The following is a 20,617-nucleotide window of genomic DNA, read 5'->3' on the forward strand; positions in this document are numbered from 1 at the left end:
AAAAAGGGTTCTACCTGGAACCAAAAATGGCAAAAAGGGTTATCCTAGGCGGACAGCCGCAGAACCCTTTTGGAACCCGTTTTTCTTAGGTTCCCAATCTCCCAACCTCATAAATAAACTCTATCTAGCTGGCTAGCTAAAGCCAACTTCAAGAAGGAATCAATAGGCTACACAGTTTGATTAAATTAATTTACAAACATACCCTTCTGCCCATCACTGGCAGCTAGAATCAAATCAAATGCTGTGTGTGTCACTCTACACTCTCTCTCTCATCCTCCACTGATGATATTGTGCAAACTAGAGTATCTAGTGTATATCTTTCCTCTGTGCACCTTGGAAGGAAACACTAATGAGGAAGAATGGGGGGGTATTGGTTAAGTCGGTGTGCCCCCACCGCAAAATACCGCTGACAGATCTTGTTATTAATAATTAGGATAAAACGTTGGCTTAAAAAAGTGAAGTAGTTCATTTACATTTTTTATTATAAGGGGGTATGTGCCTTTGGGCCCCCTATGGGTATGACACCACTGTTTTTGTAATTAATTAATAGAATGGAATACAAACATTTTGGATGGTACAGTATGAGTCTGTTATTATTATATTATTACCATGAGAAAACATTAGGTTTGATTGGTTTGTGTAATCAGCTCAGACAATGTGATACAATTTCATTCAGATGAGAAATGAAAAGACCCAAAATATATAATCCGTTGGCTCCTCACAGACCAACAGTACTGGAACAATTTGGCACCATAGTTTGGCCAGCTCCTATCTTCTCTGTATCATTACTTAGGTGGTCCTCTGACCACTCTGGTTGAGTGGAGCTATCTCTGGAACCCATCCTCTCTGGAACCCATCCTCTCTGGAACCCATCCTCTCTGGAACCCATCCTCTCTGGGACTCACTCTGTGTTCATCAAGTGAGGTTGGTGAGCAGTAGGTTGATGATGATTCCCAGGGCCAGGATGAAGAGCATGACACACAGAGCCAGGCCCCTCCGCATAACCAGGGCCCTGTGGGCCAGAAGGGCCTCCACCTTGCTAAGGGCCACCCTGTCCCCAACCTCACCGTCAGCCTCAGTCAGGGCATTTCTGTCTGTGTGGCCCTCACAGGGAGCTATATCATTTGATTGGGCCTCTGGGGCCATGTCTGTCACACAGAAACACACCTATTAGACAGAGCATTGATTCTTCCATAAACAAGAATAAAATTATACATTTGTAAAGCCATGTAAAGAGTTATGATGATAAATTGAGTAAAGTGAAGGGTCAATGATTAAACTGAGACTTTCTTACCCATGTCTGTAGAGTTCCCCTGTACCTCAGCTCTGATCTGGGCCTGCAAACAACCCAACACATCACCATGAATATCCTCTTCAAGGCATTTACAGGAAATGAAATAAAGACTTGAGTGTTGTGCCTTTGTTCCCTCACCTCTACAGTGGCTTTCTTCCAGTTCATTCTGGATAGGTAGAAGATGAGGAAGGAGGACTGTAGGAACACACAGGTAAACAGACCAGTCCACAGGCCTGGGGGTGGAGACAAAGCATAACAGTGACAGTCAAAGTGAAGACACCTGAAGGAAGCAGTAGGGAGATTGGCACCAGTTTGTCTTTGCTTTAGCCAACTTGTCGCCTTGCCACACAAACCAACAATGTAATGTTGTTAAATTACGAAACAGTCAGGCGCCCAGGTGCAATACGGGAGCAATCAAAAGACTGGAAAAGGAATGAAATATTACTCCATAAATTCAAAGGACAAAATGTGAAACACATTTATAGATGTTCTTACCCATGATTCCTAGTTTGGCAGCAAACATCAGGGACACTCCAATAGGAAAGCCAACCCCATAGTAACCCAGGATGTTGCATATCGCCCCAACCTTCTGCTTACCTGCACCCCTTATAATACTACCTGAGGCAGCCTGGGGAACCAGGAGAAACAGAGACCCAGTTACTGTTGTACTACAAACATACAGTGCCTTCGGTGCCTTATTCAGTGCCTTATTCAGACCCCTTGATGTTACAGCCTTATTTTAAAATGTATCAAATAAAATCCTCATCAAGCTACATATAAAACCCCATAATCACAAAGCGAAAAACAGATTGTTTTTTACATTTTTGCAAATAAAAAACAGAAATACCTTATTTACATAAGTATTCAGAACCTTTGCTATGAGACTCGAAATTGAGCTCAGGTGCATCCTGTTCCCATTGATCATTCTTGAGATGTTTCTATAACTTGATTGGCGTCCACCTGTGGTACATTCAATTGAATGGGCCTGATTCGAAAAGACACATACCTGTCTATGTAAAGGTCACACAGTTGACAGTGCATGTCAAAGCAAAAACCAAGCCATGAGGTCAAAGGAATTGTCCTTAGAGCTCCGAGACAGGATTGTGTTGAGGCACAGATCTGGGGAAGGGTACCAAAACATTTCTGCAGCATTGAAGTTCCCCAAGAACACAGTGGCCTCCATCATTCTTAAATGTGAGAAGGACCTCCAAGACTCTTCCTGGAGCTGGCTGCCCGGCCAAACTGAACAATCGGGGGAGAAGGGCCTTGGTCAGGGAGGTGACCAATTGGTTTATATTTTTTAAATGTAACCTTTATTTAACCAGGAAAAAACCCATTGAGACCCAGAGTCTCTTTTTCAAAGGAGACCTGGCCAAGAAGGCAGCAACAATCAATACATTACAGAATTAAAACATAGAACAATACAATACAGCAACATGTTCCAACCTAAAAAAAAAGCCTTTACACTCCTCTCTAAGAGTCTCCCTTCAATATTTTAAATTCATTCAGTGGCACTAACATATCTAGATGAAGTATGGATTGTAGATTATTCCATGTATATAGACTTTTTTTCTATTGTGTTATTGACTGTATGTTTGTTTATTCCATGTGTAACTCTGTGTTGTTGTTTGTGTCGCACTGCGTTGCTTTATCTCAACTAGTCTACCTGGTTAAATAAAAAAATGTGTCTGGTGCACAAGAAGAGAAGGCAGTATTGCCTAATACTGTGAATGTCCTGGGGACTTTAAGTAGCAACCACCTAGCAGATCAGGTAACTGCTGGTGGTGAAGGAGACCAGACTACAGAGGTAAAGAGGTAGTTTACCCCTTTAATGGTCACTCTGACAGAGCTTCAGAGCTTCAAGAAGGCCCACCATATCTGCACCACTCCACCAATCAGGCCTTTGTGGTAGACGGAAGCAACTCCCCAGTAAAAGGAACATAACAGCCCGCTTGGAGTTTGCCAAAAGGCTCCTAAAGGGCTCTGACCATGAGAAACAAGATTCTCTGGTCTGATGAAACCAAGATTGAACACTTTTTTTACCTCCTTTTCTCCCCAATTTTGTGGTATCCAATTGTTAGTAGTTACTACTATCTTGTCTCATCGCTACAACTCCCGTACGGGCTCGGGAGAGACGAAGGTCGAAAGCCATGCGTCCTCCCAAACACAACCAAGCCGCACTGCTTCTTAACACAGCGCGCATCCAACCCGGAAGCCAGCCACATCAATGTGTCGGAGGAAACACAGTGCACCTGGCGACCTGGTTAGCGTGCCCTGCGCCCGGCCACAGGAGTCGGCCACAGGAGTCGCTAGTGTGTGATGAGACAAGGATATCAAACCCTCCCTAACCTGGATGACGCTAGGCCAATTGTGCGTCGCCCCACGGACCTCCCGGTCGCGGCCGGCTGCGACAGGGCCTGGGCGCGAACCCAGAGTCTCTGGTGGCACAGCTAGCACTGCAACGCAGCCACCCGGGATGCCCAAGATTGAACACTTTGGCCTGAATGCCAAGCATCATGTCTGGATAAAACCTGGCACCATCTCTAAGATGAAGCATGGTGGTGGCAGAATCATGCTGTGGGGATGGTTTTTAGTGGCAGGGACTGGGAGACTAGTCAGGATTGAGGGAAAGATTAACAGAGCAAATTACAGAGAACCCAATCGAACATCTCTTGAGAGACCTGAAAATAGCTGTGCAGTGACGCTCCTCATCCAACCTGACAGAGCTTGAGAGGATCTGCAGAGAAGAATGGGAGAAACTCCCCAAATACAGTTGTGCCAAGCTTGTAGCATCATACCCAAGAAGACTCAAGCCTGTAATCGCTGCCAAAGGGTGCTTCAACAAAGTACTGAGTAAAGGGTCTGAATATTTATGTAAATGTCATATATATATATATATATATATACAGTATATATATTTTTTATTTTATACATTTGTGGGAAAAAATGTAATCCTGGTTTTGCTCTGTCATTATGGGGTTTTGTGTATAGATTGATGAGGGGGGAAATAATGTAATACATTTTAGAATAAGGCTGTAATGTAACAAATGTGGGAGAAGTCTTTCCTTAATGCACTGTACCTGTTATAATAGTACCTTTGATATTATAAAGAGTGGATCTGTAATATGATGAGTAAAGGGAGCTATAAGTTGTGATATAGTAGCAGCATTGACTTCTTACCGATATTGCATCTAACAGAAGAAAAGGGGCGTAGAAAGCCATAACTTGAGCAACCCTCTCTCTGATCTGCCTGTTGGTAGAAATTCAGGGGGAAGAAATACATTCAGTTATGTAAATCAATGACAGAGACATCTCACCCTAGTTAAAGTGTGAAGGAATATGTAAGCAAAGTTCATGACTGTGTACTTCTGCTATGTCATAAAAAAGGTCATCAATGTTCACGCTCATACACAGATACATTACAACACACCAGGGTTGTATTAAAACACAACAAACTGCAAAGTCATGGCGATGAACAACAGTTCCCGAAGCCACAGAAGCAAATCTGTAGTGGTAAATTACCACAGACTACATTACTCACTCATCATATGTAAAGACATAGGAGATTTTGTCCTTCAGTATCCCAACAAGAACCGACAAGCACACAGAAACTGACCCTGGACAGAGACAAAAGGCAATTCATAGACTGAACACATTTCTTCAGTGAAACGTATCATTTAGTTATCGTATTAATGCTTTATTTTCTCTTGTCAATCTTTGAAATATTATTTAAGGTCTACACACGTACCAGCACAGAACATGGCCAGCTTGGCAGACAGCTTGGCCTGCTCTGTATCTCCAGCCCCCAGAGCATTGCCCACCCTCACACTGCCTGCCACACTGAACCCTAGAGGGAACTGACAACACAGACACGCACACATGCACGCACACGCACACGCACGCACACACGCACACACACACACACACACACACACACACACACACACACACACACACACACACACACACATGGCTTACTCTCTATGTGACTAGTGTAAAATATGGTATGATGGATGAACATTTGCCAAAAAGTTTTTTTTTAAAGTCTTAACTATATATTTACCATGTAGCAAATGTTTGCCAGTTCATAGACGACTGATTGTGCTCCAAGCTCCACCTCACTTATCAGACCTGCCATTGAGAGGTAGTGAGACAGGATATCAAACCAAAGCAGAAACACTGTAACATCTATACAGTGTGTAATGTGTAGAAATACCCACAAGCAAACAGTAAAATCTAGAATACCATTTCACATAAAACAAATAACAATAGAGAGACATTCAATGACATTCATAGACTTCAATGCAAAACAACCAGATAGCTAAATAACAAAATAACCAGACACCAAATAGACCTGCTTCCATCTGTTGCCGTACCTGCTAGAAAACCTCCAATCTCATAGGTCCACCACTCCACACACAGCATGATCATGCTAGGAATAGCCAGGTGGACATATGTGTCCCAGTCTTCCAGGCACTCCCAAGACCAGCCTACAAGGAACACAAGGCTCAGACACTGGGAACCTCACTGAAAGGTTAATGCTCATGTTCTCACAGAAGGTGTTTGGGTCTGAACCAAAACCATGCTGTGTTAATGCATTAGGAAGCCAAAAACAGCACACTTGGTTTGACATTGCACTGCTGTCCCTCAATAGATGCATATTACTGTTTTTTCCAACTGCTTACACACACAATCTTTTCATGTCACATGATTTTTGAAACCTCTCACTCAAAGTGCAAAACTACACACTAAATATCCAAAACCATAAGCTATTTCTCAGCCTTTGACTCAGTTGTCAATTGCATAAAACACTTTTTTCAAAACTCTACACACAATTCTCTACCTAAAACGCAAAAATCTAACAGGAAGTGACTTGCTTTCCTTTTCCAAACACAACCAATCAAAATGCTACACTTACTCACCAGGTCACACACACACTTTTGCAAACACTAATAGCTTAACTGATCACTAACCAATCACTGCTTTACTGTAGTATAGGCCTATAAATAGGTCAAAGGTCAGATTACCTGTTTTGAACAATGGATGCCAACAATGGACAGAGAGCAAGAGGAGTAGGAGGGAGAGGAAGAGGAAGAAGAGGACTAGGGCAAAGAAGAGAAGGAAGGAGAGCCATCTCTGATGAGATTAGGGCAACACTTGTTGATCATGTGATCAACCACGGTTTGACCAACTTGAGTCGATTTACAGTGGCGTCCATAATTCGAACCTTCAGAAATGAGAACAGGTATGCAACTATCTAATGACTATTTTAGCATTACAGTAATGTAAAATACGTATGACTGCATAGTATTGCATAAACATTTGTAACTCTAAGCCATCCATTTACTGCACTGCATTGAATGAATGAGGTTGGTTATCCTGCTGTACTACATTGAATGAATGAGGTTGGTTATCTTGCTGTACTACATTATTTTGTACATTGTTTACAGTTCCTATGCTGAACACATACTGTGTTTGAATTCTGCACAGAGTGGAAAGGCAAAGACATCATGGAGGACGAGGACGCTTGTTTACAGATGTACAAAAGACTGCAATTATAAATATGGTTTTGGCCAACAATGCAATTAGGATTCGAGAGATAAGAGAGCATATCTTGAATAATGACACCATATTTAACAACATCAATGCTGTAAGCCTGTCGACCATACAACGTATCCTCCAACGGCACCGAGTGACGATGAAACAACTTTACAAGGTGCCATTTGAGAGAAACTCTGACAGAGTCAAGAATATGCGACATGACTTTGTAGAGGTATGTATGCAACACTACTTCCAGTACTTCAGACATACCATATTTACTCATCTGTATATCCTTTTGTCTGTTACAGAGAGTAATGGAGCTGGATGCCCATGTAATTCGCCATGAATATATTTATGTGGATGAGGTTGGCTTCAACCTCACCAAAACCAGGCGCCGCGGAAGAAATGTAATAGGATAGAGGGCAATTACCAATGTCTCTGGACAGCATGGGGGTAATATAACTCTGTGTGCTGCCATCACTCAAAACGGGGTCCTCCATTACAATGCCACACTGGGTCCATACAACACCGGCCATATGCTCACTTTTCTGGATGCAATTTACACAATGCTTGACCCTGATCCAGATCAGGAGCCTGCTAGATTTGTGGTTTTACGGGACAATGTTAGTTTTCACCGGGCTGTTCTGGCCCAAAACTGGTTTGCCACCCATCTACAATTTGTAGTTTTGTACCTACCCCCATACTTACCTTTTTCTAAATCCCATAGAGGAATTCTTCTCAGCCTGGCGCTGGAAAGTGTATGATCTCCAACCCTATGCCCGCACTCCGCTTCTCCAGGTAATGGAGGACGTATGTGAGGACATAGAGGTTGCCTCTGTCCAAGGTTGGATACGCCATGATAGGAGATACTTCCCTCCATGTTTGGCAAGAGAAAACTTATCTTGTGATGTGGACATAGTATAGTATTGTAGCCAGACCCAGGCCGGAGAAGAGATGGAGCGTAGCTTAGATCCCCCCCTACCAATTCCTGGACTGTTTTGGGAATTGTGTGTAGAGTTTTGAAAAAATGAGACAGTTTTGAAAACGTGTGTAAGCAGTTGGAAAAACTGTAATAAATGCATATTATGCATCTCTTTGCATGTGGTCCATTCAAGTCACAGACAGTTCAAAGAGCTTGTGGATTTGGTGGTATAAGATCTACTTTAGTGTAATCATGTCTCACCTGCCCAGGTGGCCTTGTGTAGTCCCTTCCATATGATGTAGGTATAGAGCATAACAGCAAGAGAGAGCTGAGAGATGGAGTTGGCCCATGCAGACCCACTGTCACCCGAAAACAATCCACAACATACATTACATCCTATAGCCCTCAATGCTAACAATTACCATCCTATCCTGTAGCCCTCAATGGTAATGGTGGTGAGAGAATAATCACTGTTTGGGGATGACACTCACGCTACACCCAGGCCCAGAACATAGAGGAAGATGTAGTTGATGAGGGCATTCAGTAGGTTAGCCACCACACCTGTGATGACCTGCGGCCATATGATTCCCTGAAGAACAATAAAGTCTCATTCAGATCAAATGGTCAGGTGATTATTCTCTTTGCAGGGCAACTGACTGAGGTCTAGGTTAGCTCTAACCTGATTCTGTAGATATCTGGCCTCCAGCTGGTAAATAAAAGTGGCCTGTTAAAAAATGTATGATGAACATGTTTCAGTAAGTTATTGACATGATAAATTCATTATTATCTTAATTGCAGTGGTGGAAAAAGTATCCAATTGTCACACTTGAGTAAAAGTATAGATACCTTAATAGAAAATTACTCAAGTAAAAGTGAGTCACCCAGTAAAATATTACTTGAGTAAAAGTCTAAAAGTATTTGGTTTTAAATATACTTCAGTATCAAAAGTAAATAAATATTTTGAAATAGCTTATATTACGCAAACCAGAAGGCACAATATTTTTGGTTTATGTAATTTACAGATTTTGTTTTTTTAATTTTTTTATTTAACCTTTATTTAACCAGGTAGGCAAGTTGAGAACAAGTTCTCATTTACAATTGCGACCTTGCCAAGATAAAGCAAAGCAGTTTGACACATACAACAACACAGAGTTACACATGGAGTAAAACAAACATACAGTCAATAATACAGTAGAAAAATAAGTCTATATACAATGTGAGCAAATGAGATGAGATAACGGAGGTAAAGGCAAAAAAAGGCCATGTTGGCAAAGTAAATACAATATAGCAAGTAAAACACTGGAATGGTAGATTTGTAGTGGAATAATGTGCAAAGTAGAAATGGAAATAATGGGGTGCAATGAAGCTAAATAAATAAATACAGTAGGGGAAGAGGTAGTTGTTTGGGCTAAATGATAGATGGGCTATGTACAGGTGCAGTAATCTGTGAGCTGCTCTGACAGCTGGTGCTTAAAGCTAGTGAGGGAGATAAGTGTTTCCAGTTTCAGAGATTTTTGTAGTTCGTTCCAGTTATTGGCAGCAGAGAACTGGAAGGAGAGGTAGCCAAAGGAGGAATTGGTTTTGGGGGTGACCAGAGAGATATACCTGCTGGAGCGCGTGCTACAGGTGGGTGCTGCTATGGTGACCAGCGAGCTGAGATAAGGAGGAACTTTACCTAGCAGGGTCTTGTAGATGACCTGGAGCCAGTGGGTTTGGCGACAAGTATGAAGCGAGGGCCAGCCAACGAGAGCGTACAAGTCTCAATGGTGGGTAGTATATGTGGCTTTGGTAACAAAACGGATGGCATTGTGATAGACTGCATCCAATTTATTGAGTAGGGTATTGGAGGCTATTTTGTAAATGACATCGCCGAAGTCGAGGATCGGTAGGATGGTCAGTTTTACGAGGGTATGTTTGGCAGCATGAATGAAGGATGCTTTCTTGCGAAATAGGAAGCCAATTCTAGATTTAACTTTGGATTGGAGATATTTGATGTGAGTCTGGAAGGAGAGTTTACAGTCTAACCAGACACCTAGGTATTCTAAGTCAGAACCGTCCAGAGTAGTAATGCTGGACGGGCGGGCAGGTGCAGGCAGCGATCAGTTGAAAAGCATGCATTTAGTTTTACTTGTATTTAAGAGCAGTTGGAGGCCACGGAAGGAGAGTTGTATGGCATTAAAGCTCGTCTGGAGGGTTGATAACACAGTGTCCAAAGAAGGGCCAGACGTATACAGAATGGTGTCGTCTGCAAAGAGGTGGATCAGAGAATCACTAGCAGCAAGAAGGACATCATCGATGTATACAGAGAAAAGAGTCGACCCAAGAATGGAACCCTGTGGCACCCCCATAGAGACTGCCAGAGGCCCGGACAACAGGCCCTCCGATTTGACACACTGAACTCTATTAGAGAAGTAATTGGTGAACCAGGCGAGGCAATCATTTGAGAAACCAAGGCTATCGAGTCTGCCGATGAGGATGTGGTGATTGACAGAGTCGAAAGCCTTGGCCAGGTCAATGAATACGGCTGCACAGTATTGTTTCTTATCGATGGCGGTTAACATATCGTTTAGGACCTTGAGCGTGGCTGAGGTTCACCCATGACCAGCTCTGAAACCAGATTGCATAGCGGAGAAGGTGCGGTGGGATTCGAAATGGTCGGTAATCTGCTTGTTGACTTGGCTGTCGAAGACCTTAGAAAGGCAGGGTAGGATAGATATAGGTCTGTAGCAGTTTGGGTCTAGATTGTCTCCCCCTTTGAAGAGGGGAATGACCGCAGCTGCTTTGAATCTTTGGGGATCTCAGATGACACGAAAGAGAGGTTGAACAGGCTAGTAATAGGGGATGCAACATTTTCGGCAGATAGTTTTAGAAAGAAAGGGTCCAGATTACCGGGGGCACACTCCAACACTAAGAAATTATTTACAAATTAAGCATTTGTGTTTCGTGATTCTGCCAGATCAGCGGCAGTAGGGATGACCAGGGATGTTCTCTTGATAAGTACGTGAATTTGACAATTTTCCTGACCTGCTGAGCTTTAGTGTAACAAGTACTTTTTCGTGTCAGGGAAAATGTATGGAGTAAAAAGTACATTATTTTCTTTAGGAAGTAAAAGTTGTCAAAAATAGTAATAGTAAAGTAACGTACAGATACCCCAAAAACTACTTAAGTAGTACTTTAAAGTATTTTTATTTTACACTACTGCTTAATCGACTGTGTTCACGTGTGTATGGGTAGATAGATGTACTTACTGGGAGTGCTGGCATAAAAATCTTCACATAGATCTGAGACAACCTAAAGTGACATAAGAGAGCTCTATCAGAATGATCCAAAACAGTAATCACATTCTACAAACCAATCTCTACATGTCACTTGTGAATCACAGAAAACAGACACATTCACAGACATAGCCTGTGTCCCAAATATCATTATATTCCCTATGGGTCCTGGTCAAAAATACCACCTATGTAAGGAATAGGGTGCCATTTTAAATGTCTATTAGATCTGGGGTAACTGTGTGCAGTGACTGGAAGAGTCTGACCTACCTGGCGACCTCTGGGCTCTGTTTGACAGCCAGGAGGATGGGTTCTGTGTTGATGAGAATAGCCCAGCATGGGAAACAGGCCAGAAGTTGAATGAGGATGGCTCTCTGTAGAATGACCCCAACTTTCAGGAGGTTGCGGCTCCCAAAGGTCTGCAGGGAGAAATAATCAAGTTAATCTTTGAGTGGAATGGCAGGATACTGTAGCTATGGTCCAGGGTTCTACATCAATCAATCAAATGTATTTATAAAGCCCTTTTACATCAGTCAATGTCACAAAGTGCTGTACAGAAACTCAGCCTAAAACCCCAAACAGGAATCAATGCAGATGTAGAAGCAAGTTGGCTAGGAAAAACTCCCTAGAAAGGCAGGAACCTAGGAAGAAACCTAGAGAGGAACCAGGCTCTGAGGGGTGGCCAGTCCTCTTCTGGCTGTGCTGGGTGGAGATTATAACAGTACATGGCCAAGATGTTCAAACGTTCATAGATGACCAACAGGGTCAAATAATAATCCCAGTGGTGATTACATGCAGCTTACTGATATTGAGCAATAACAAGCTGTGTAGGACCCCCTGGACCAGAGCTATGACGACGATGCTATTGGTAACATTTTTGGGACAGTGGTCTGTGTTAGGAGGAGGAAACAGACTAGGTTTCATACCTACCTGAGATATGAGTGTGTCACACGCTGATGATAAACCAGACCCAATGGAGATACCTGTAACATTAATCACCTGGAAGACCAGAACAGAGATTTTGAGAAATGTTGAAATTGGTTGAAACTGTAAATTTCATAGTGTGCTGTAATTTCAACAGTTATGCAATATTACCACAGCTAGGTTCCAGTCTGTTTGTGCCATCATGTTTAGCATGACACGAAGTGGCAGAAGTCACATTATGGCACAAACATACTGGTACCCAGTATAATATTACCCACAATTGTTGTAATAAAAAAGTTATTTAAACTCATAAGTCAATCAATACTTACAGCTATGGCGAGAGCCACCCCTGCCAGTTCTGTCTTCCCCAAATGGCCACAGAAAACTGTACTGACGAAACTCACTAAAAAGACCATGAGCTGAGCCATAACCTGGTGCCGATTCAACCACAACATTTGATAAATCAGTTGATGTAGTTGTGTATACTATCAGGAATCTGTGTAGTGAATAGGCCTAACACTGAAGTGTTATACATGCAGCAAATGTATGGTTTGAGGCCATTCAAAGTAATTCAGGTTAAACAGGCAAGGTGATAGATGAAGTGATGAAAAAACATCTATAGTGTGCCAGATGACAGTAATCTATAATTAGCCAGTGTGCCAGTGGCCTTTAAGTGAATTCAATATTATATAAGAAGCACTGCTAAATAATGATAATAATTGAACCTTGAAATGTACTGTTTCATATAACTCTGAATTAATTGTGGACATGTAAAATGTAATGAAGATGTTTCTTACCACAGGCCCAGCCAATGTTGATAATTCAATCATTTCTTTTTTGAAGTCAACAGGAATCAACCTGCGAATACATCTCAAACAGTTCCCAAATATTGTCAATGAATATGAAGAGCTTTCATTCCCATTCGTCCTACTCTCCACGTTTACATTAGAATCCATTTCTAAAGACTGTCAAGAACAAGGTGGTATTCTAGCTACCAGCTGCCAGAGTGAGACTTCCGATCTGATGACGGACTATGTCACTTCCTATCTCTGATTTAGCTGTACACAAGCAATCTCAACTAGCATTGTTAAACATGACTGCCATTCCACTGATGGACAAAGTTCAGTGTTTTGTCAATTCTGCAACTGCACCAGATGATGGAGCTCTTTCCTTTCTCAGAGGCCGTGTTCTCTGAGGCCGTTTTCTCAGTAGCTGATAAATGACTGAGCAGACTGGCACATCTACTAATAATGAGTAGTCATTTAAGATGATTTGTAGATCAGTAAGTATTTTGTCACCGACTGCACTGTAGTCGATTTCAAACACGACTAGGCACTTTTAACAATGACATTTACAAAGGTCTAAAGCTGTAAAAGCCTCTGAAAGAAAGTCGATGGTAGGGGACAGTCCCATCAGTTGAAAGATCAAACAGAGCGGCACTAGAGGGATGACACCCCCTCTGGCTACCTTACTGTAGACTCAGAGTATGGCCCAGTGAACACAGTAGTGTAGATAATAGTGTTTGTCTAAAAGTAACACAAGACCTGGCAGCCTAATGAACCTCTAAGACAATTTCAAATATGCTTAAAACACACTTAAACTATGAGCAATAAAGGCCTCCCGACACATTGGTGCGGCTGTTGGGTTGGATGGCGCTGTGTTAAAGAAGCAGTGCGGCTTGGTTGGGTTGTGTATCGGAGGACGCAGGACTTTCAACCTTCGTCTCTCCCGAGCCCGTACGGGAGTTGTAGCGAATAGACAAGATACTAAACAATTGGATACCACGAAATTGGGGAGAAAAAGGGGTAAAAAAAAAAAAACTATGAACAATATCTATCATACAAAAAAAGGTGCTATCTACAACAAAAACAGGTTCTTCGACTGTCCCCATCAGAGAATCCTTTGAAGAGCCTCTTTTGGTTCCAGGATGAACCCCTTTGGTTCGAGGTAGAAACCTTTTGGTTTCCTTGTAGGACCATTTCCTTGTAGGACCATACATGGAACCCAAAAGAGTTCTACCTGGAACCAAAATGGGTTCTACCTGGAACCAAAAAGGGTTCTCCTACGGGACAGCTACAGAACCTTTATGGAACCCTTTTTTCTAAGAGTGTATACTGTAGGCCTACATTTTGTTTGAAACTATGCGTACCACAGTGGAGGCTCCTCAGAGGAGAAAGCGGAGGACCATCCACCTCAGTGAATTTCATACAAATAAAATATAAATAAATAAATATATTCACATCACCAAATAATTGATTAAAACACTGGAATGGAGGTCTACAGTAGCCTCAACTGCACTCTGTAGGGTAGCACCATGGTGTAGCCGGTGGACAGCTAGCTTCCGTCCTGCTCTGGGTACATTGACTTCAATACAACATCTAGGAGGCTCGTGGTTCTCACCTGCTTCCATAGACTTCCACAGTAATTATGACAACTTCCGGAGGACGTCCTCCAACCTATCAGAGCTCTTGCAACATTCTTTGATCACAGAATCAGAGAATGAATCTAGTACTGAAAGCATAAGTTATAACAAAGTAATTTCTTCAAAAATGAAGAAGCAAGAGAAAAAGAGAGAGGGAGAGAGATTTTGATATATTTTGTTGTGTCTTTTTTCACTTTCACTTACTTAGCTAGTGAATGTAGCTAGCTAGTTTAGCATATTCAAAACCCTGGCTCAAACAGAGGGATGCTATGTTAGCTAACTGGCTATAGCTATCCAACACTGGAACTCATCCAAGTCAAGGTAAGCTTTTGGTTTTATTAATTTATTGTCACCAGGACCTGCAGGTGTAACTGCTAAACTGCTTGCTGCTGACTGTACACTGTACTGCATGATTGTAGCGGGTTTACTAACATGTTAGTTGTAGTAGCTATGTTGACTATAACGTTATTATGGTGACAACAATGTAGGCTGTGTGTAGCGGTTAGCGGTTATCATATGGTTTGGCTTGGAAATGTTTTTTTTGCCTGGTAACAGAAAGCTGATGTGTTGTGCACTGAAGTCCACAAGAGAAGGGAAAAGGTGAGAGGAGAGTGTGTGAACTGTGTTTGCGTGTGATCAGGGGTGTATTCATTCCACTAATTATTTTGAAAAAAGTTTCTTAAACAGAAGCAAATGGAACGAAACAGGGATGAACATACCTGAATTTGTCCAATAGAAACTCTCATTTGCAACTGTTGGACTAATGATTACACCCTAGATAAGCTAGAAGCAAGCAAAAGCGTGCAAGGCAGTATTGAATGTGTCAATGTCTGTCACCTTAATTACTCTAATTTTTAGGTGTAGACACACCTACTCATTCAAGGGTTTTTACTGTTTTCTACATTGGAGAATAAAATAACACCTATGGAATCATGTAGTAACCAAAAAAGTTTTAAACAAATTCAAATATATTTTATATTTGAGATTCTTCAAATAGCCACACTTTGCCTTGATGACAGCTTTGCACACTCTTGGCATTCTCTCAACCAGCTTCATGAGGTAGTCACCTGGAATGCATTTCAATTAACAGGTGTGCCTTCCTAAAAGTTGCTTTTGAGCCAATCAGTTGTGTTGTGACAAGTTCGGAGAGGTATACAGAAGATAGCCCTATTTGTTAAAATACCAAGTACATATTATGGCAAGAACAGCTCAAATAAGCAAAGAGAGACACAGGCCATCATTACTTTATGACATGAAGGTCAGTTAATACAGACAATTTCAAACACTTTCTTCAAGTGCAGTCGCAAAATCCATCAAGCGCTATGATGAAACTGGCTCTCATGAGGACCACTACAGGAATGGAAGACCCAGAGTTACCTATGAAGCAGAGGTTAAGTTAGAGGTACCAGCCTCAGAAATTGCAGCCCAAATAAATGCTTCAAGTAACAGATACATCTCAACATCAACTGTTCAGAGGAGACTGCATGAATCAGGCCTTCATGGTAGATTGCTGCAAAGAAACCACTACCAAAGGACACCAATAAGAAGAAGAGACTTGCTTGGGCCAAAAAACACGAGCAATGTACATTAGACCGGTGCAAATTTGTAATTTGGTCTGATGAGTCCAAATTAGAGATTTTTTGTTCCAACCGCCTTGTCTTTGTGAGACGCGGTGTGAGTGAATGGATGATCTTCGCATGTGTATTTCCCACCGTAAAGCATGGAGGAGGAGGTGTTATGGTGTGGTGGTGCTTCGATGGCAACACTGTCTGAGATTTATTTAGAATTCAAGGCAAGCTTAACCAGCATGTCTACCACAACATTCTGCAGCAATACGCCATCCCATCTGATTCACACTTAGTGGGACTATCATTTGTTTTTTCAACAGGACAATGATCCAACAGACCTCCAGGCTGTGTAAGGGCTATTTGACCAAGAAGGAGAGTGATGTAGTGCTGCATCAGATGACCTGGCCTCCACAATCACCTGACCTCAACCCAATTGAGATGGTTTGGGATGAGTTGGATCGCAGAGTGAAGGAAACGCAACCAACAAGTTCTCAGCATACAGTGGGGCAAAAAGTATTTAGTCAGCCACCAATTGTGCAAGTTCTCCTACTTAAAAAGATAAGAGAGGCCTGTAATTTTCATCATAGGTACACTTCAACTATGACAGACAAAATTAGGGGAAAAAATCCAGAAAATCACATTGTAGGATTTTTTATGAATTTATTTGCAAATTATGGTGGAAAATAAGTATTTGGTCAATAACAAAAGTTTATCTCAAAACTTTGTTTTACACCCTTTCTTGGCAATGACAGAGGTCAAACGATTTCTGTAAGTCTTCACAAGGTTTTCACACACTGTTGCTGGTATTTTGGCCCATTCCTCATGCAGATCTCCTCTAGAGCAGTGATGTTTTGGGGCTGTTGCTGGGCAACACAGACTTTCAACTCCCTCCAAAGATTTTCTATGGGGTTGAGATCTGGAGACTGGCTATGCCACTCCAGGACCTTGAAATGCTTCTTACGAAGCCACTCCTTCGTTGCCCGGGCGGAGTGTTTGGGATCATTGTCATGCTGAAAGACCCAGCCACGTTTCATCTTCAATGCCTTTGCTGATGGAAGGAGGTTTTCACTCAAAATCTCACGATACATGGTCCCATTCATTCTTTCCTTTGCACAGATCAGTCATCCTGGTCCCTTTGCAGAAAAACAGCCCCAAAGCATGATGTTTCCACCCCCATGCTTCACAGTAGGTATGGTGCTCATTGGATGCAACTCAGCATTCTTTGTCCTCCAAACACGACGAGTTTAGTTTTTACCAAAAAGTTATATTTTTGGTTTCATCTGACCATATGACATTCTCCCAATCTTCTTCTGGATCATCCAAATGCTCTCTAGCAAACTTCAGACGGGCCTGGACATGTACTGGCTTAAGCAGGGGGACACGTCTGGCACTGCAGGATTTGAGTCCCTGGCGGCGTAGTGTGTTACTGATGGTAGGCTTTGTTACTTTGGTCCCAGCTCTCTGCAAGTCATTCACTAGGTCCCCCCGTGTGGTTCTGGGATTTTTGCTCACCGTTCTTGTGATCATTTTGAACCCACAGGGTGAGATCTTGCGTGGAGCCCCAGATCGAGGGAGATTATCAGTGGTCTTGTATGTCTTCCATTTCCTAATAATTGCTCTCACAGTTGATTTCTTCAAACCAAGCTGCTTACCTATCCCAGCCTGGTGCAGGTCTACAATTTTGTTTCTGGTGTCCTTTGACAGCTCTTTGGTCTTGGCCATAGTGGAGTTTGGAGTGTGACTATTTGAGGTTGTGGACAGGTGTCTTTTATACTGATAACAAGTTCAAACAGGTGCCATTAATACAGGTAACAAGTGGAGGACAGAGGAGCCTCTTGAAGAAGTTACAGGTCTGTGAGAGCCAGAAATCTTGTTTGTAGGTGACCAAATACTTATTTTCCACCATAATTTGCAAATAAATTCATTAAAAATCCTACAATGTGATTTTCTGGATTTTTTTTCTCATTTTGTCTGTCATAGTTGAAGTGTACCTATGATGAAAATTTCAGGCCTCTCATCTTTTAAGTGGGAGAACTTGCACAATTGGTGGCTGACTAAATACTTTTTTGCCCCACTGTATGTGGGAACTCCTTCAAGACCGTTGGAAAAGCATTCCAGGTGAAGCTGGTTGAAAGAATGCCAAGAGTGTGCAAAGCTGTCATCAAAGCAAAGGATGGCTACTTTGAAGAATCAGAAATTTAAAATGTATATTTGTTTGACACTTTTTTGGTTACTATATGATTCAATATGTGTTATTTCATAGTTTTGATGTCTTCACTATTGTTCTACAATCTAGAAAAATAGTACAAAATTAGATACACCCAAATACTCCTTAACATTTTAAATGCCCGAGACTCTGTGGTCAAGATCAGGGCTTAGCGAATATATTATATTTCTTCCTTCCTGTAAAGGTTTTCTTCCGGTGAATGAGAGGAGGACCAAAATGCAGCGTGGTTATTTCGATACATCTTTAATAAAAGATAAACACGAACAATACAAAACAATAACCGTAACGTGAAAAACCTAAACAGCCTATTATGGTGCAAACAAACACAGAGACAGGAACAATCACCCCACAAAACACTCAAAGAATATGGCTGCCTAAATATGGTTCCCAATCAGAGACTGCCTCTGATTGAGAACCACTCCAGGCAACCATAGACCCATGTCACACTCTGGCCTGACCAAACTAATAAAGAAAACACGAAATTCTAAGACCAGGGCGTGACAGAACCCCCCCCCCAGGTGCGGACTCCTGGCCGCACACCTAAACCCATACGGGACGTGGACCCCACTCCAACAAAGTCTTAGTCTGCTTAATTTGCGTCTTTAGATTGCCGACCCTCGCCGCCGACCGTGGCCTACTAAACCTAACAAAGGGCCCCACTGGACTGAGGGGCAGCTCCAGACTGAGGGACAGCTCGGGACTGAGGGGTAGCTCGGGACTGAGGGGGTAGCTCGGGACTGAGGGGGTAGCTCGGGACTGAGGGGGTAGCTCGGGACTGAGGGGGTAGCTCGGGACTGAGGGGGTAGCTCGGGACTGAGGGGGTAGCTCGGGACTGAGGGGGTAGCAGACTGGCAGCTCCATGCAGACTTGCGGCTCCATGCAGACTGGTGGCTCCATGCAGACTGGCAGCTCTGGCGGCTCCATGCAGACTGGCAGCTCTGGCGGCTCCATGCAGACTGGCAGCTCTGGCGGCTCCATGCAGACTGGCAGCTCTGGCGACTCCATGCAGACTGGCAGCTCTGGCGACTCCATGCAGACTGGCAGCTCTGGCAGCTCGAGGACACGCACAGGAAGCCTGGTGCGGGGAGCTGCCACCAGAGGGCTGGTGTGTGGAGGTGGCACTGGATGGACCGGACCGTGAAGGCGTACTGGAGATCTTGAGAGCAGGGCTGGCACCAACCGCCCTGGCTGGATCTTCACCCAAGCCCGGCAGATGTGAGGAGCTGAGATGTAGCGTACCGGGCTAAGTACGCGTACTGGGGACACCGTGCATTCCACCGCATAACACGGTGCCTGACCAGTACCACGCCCGCCACGGTTAGCATTGCTAGGCGCACTGTATCGCTGAGCTGGCACAGGAGGCCTGGTGCGTGAGGCTGGCACCATCTTCACCAGCCGACTAGCACGTACCTCAGGACGAGTATGGAGAGCTGACCCAGGTGCCATCAAATCACCGACACGCTCCGTCGTGCCTCATGCACCAATATGGCTGCCTAAATATGGTTCCCAATCAGAGACAACGATAAACACCTGCCTCTGATTGAGAACCACTCCAGGCAACCATAGACCTTTTTAGACAACCCCACTAACCACAATCCCATAACCTACAAAAAAAACCTAGACAAAACACACCACATAAATAACCCATGTTACACCCTGGCCTGACCAAAATAATAAAGAAAACACAAAATACTAAGACCAGGGCGTGACACTTCCTTCCTTTCTTTTTTTTCTCCTCTCGGCCTCTTGAGGTTTCTATCCTCCTCCATATTCAACAATAAAGTGCAGTTTTGAGATGTTTTTAGCTGTCAATGGCCATATCGTCTTGTAGGATTCAACCACTTAAAACCTGTAGTGTCTGTGAACTGTCTGCCTTCTTGTCTAGATTGTGAAACATACCATCTCTATACGATTCTCCCATGTTACTGAAATATTCTCACTATGTCTCTACTGTGTGTTGTAATGGATTGGATCTATGGCCTTAGATACTATCAATAGGAGGTTGTGAAATTTACTATTTTGTCTGTACAACAATATAGGGTTTCTAGAGAATCTCCTGACCTCACCAGGTTCATGCAATCTCTCTGTGACGGGACAGTGACACATTCTGTTCTCTCTCCCCAGGCAGAGCCATTCAGCCAAAGCCTGTGCAGTGTCTGTACTGTGTACTAAGTTTATGGATCATGTGGGCCTATGCACCAAACCACAAATTATTTTGAAAGGAACATACGAAAACAATAGTACTGTCAGAGTCAGCTGTTAAAGTCTGCATGTTTTAGTCATTAAGTTGAGAAATAGCTAAGGAGTAGCCAAAGAGGACTGCTACTGAAACTTTCTCCTGTTTGCTGTTCAAAAAACGTTCTCTAGAGCCCCGTTGATACCTGCTTCTAACATGAATCCTTGTCTTGATATTGTCCACATTCTGATTGTGTCCACATCTTTATACA

At 42.9% G+C, this 20,617-nt stretch overlaps 1 protein-coding gene across 1 annotated transcript; it reads right to left on the minus strand.

Annotated features, from left to right (window-relative positions):
• Positions 1–206: 206 nt before the first annotated feature.
• LOC135552940 (multidrug and toxin extrusion protein 1-like) lies at positions 207–12,969 on the minus strand. Its single transcript, XM_064984896.1, has 17 exons — positions 12,751–12,969; positions 12,283–12,384; positions 11,960–12,028; positions 11,300–11,448; positions 11,006–11,048; positions 8,437–8,481; positions 8,249–8,346; positions 8,019–8,116; positions 5,671–5,784; positions 5,358–5,425; positions 5,043–5,151; positions 4,836–4,911; positions 4,475–4,544; positions 1,790–1,922; positions 1,433–1,527; positions 1,295–1,337; positions 207–1,148 (listed from the first exon to the last, which is right to left on the minus strand). Exons 1-17 carry the CDS (start codon positions 12,907–12,909, stop codon positions 916–918), a joined length of 1,704 nt encoding a protein of 567 aa, XP_064840968.1. The 5' UTR covers positions 12,910–12,969; the 3' UTR covers positions 207–915.
• Positions 12,970–20,617: the final 7,648 nt, after the last annotated feature.

Source organism: Oncorhynchus masou, chromosome 13 (assembly GCF_036934945.1).
Source record: "Oncorhynchus masou masou isolate Uvic2021 chromosome 13, UVic_Omas_1.1, whole genome shotgun sequence".
NCBI lineage: Eukaryota > Metazoa > Chordata > Actinopteri > Salmoniformes > Salmonidae > Oncorhynchus > Oncorhynchus masou.

What these genes read in the sequence shown, in the direction of transcription:
- LOC135552940 (XM_064984896.1), bottom strand. Translation starts at nt 12,909, where the DNA reads ATGGATTCTAATGTAAACGTGGAGAGTAGGACGAATGGGAATGAAAGC. An exon ending in GGGTGGCTCTCGCCATAGCT is followed by an intron (nt 12,029 to 12,282) that starts GTAAGTATTGAT and finishes CTGGTCTTCCAG; the next exon opens with GTGATTAATGTTACAGGTAT. An exon ending in TATGTCTTTACATATGATGA is followed by an intron (nt 4,545 to 4,835) that starts GTGAGTAATGTA and finishes TTCTACCAACAG; the next exon opens with GCAGATCAGAGAGAGGGTTG.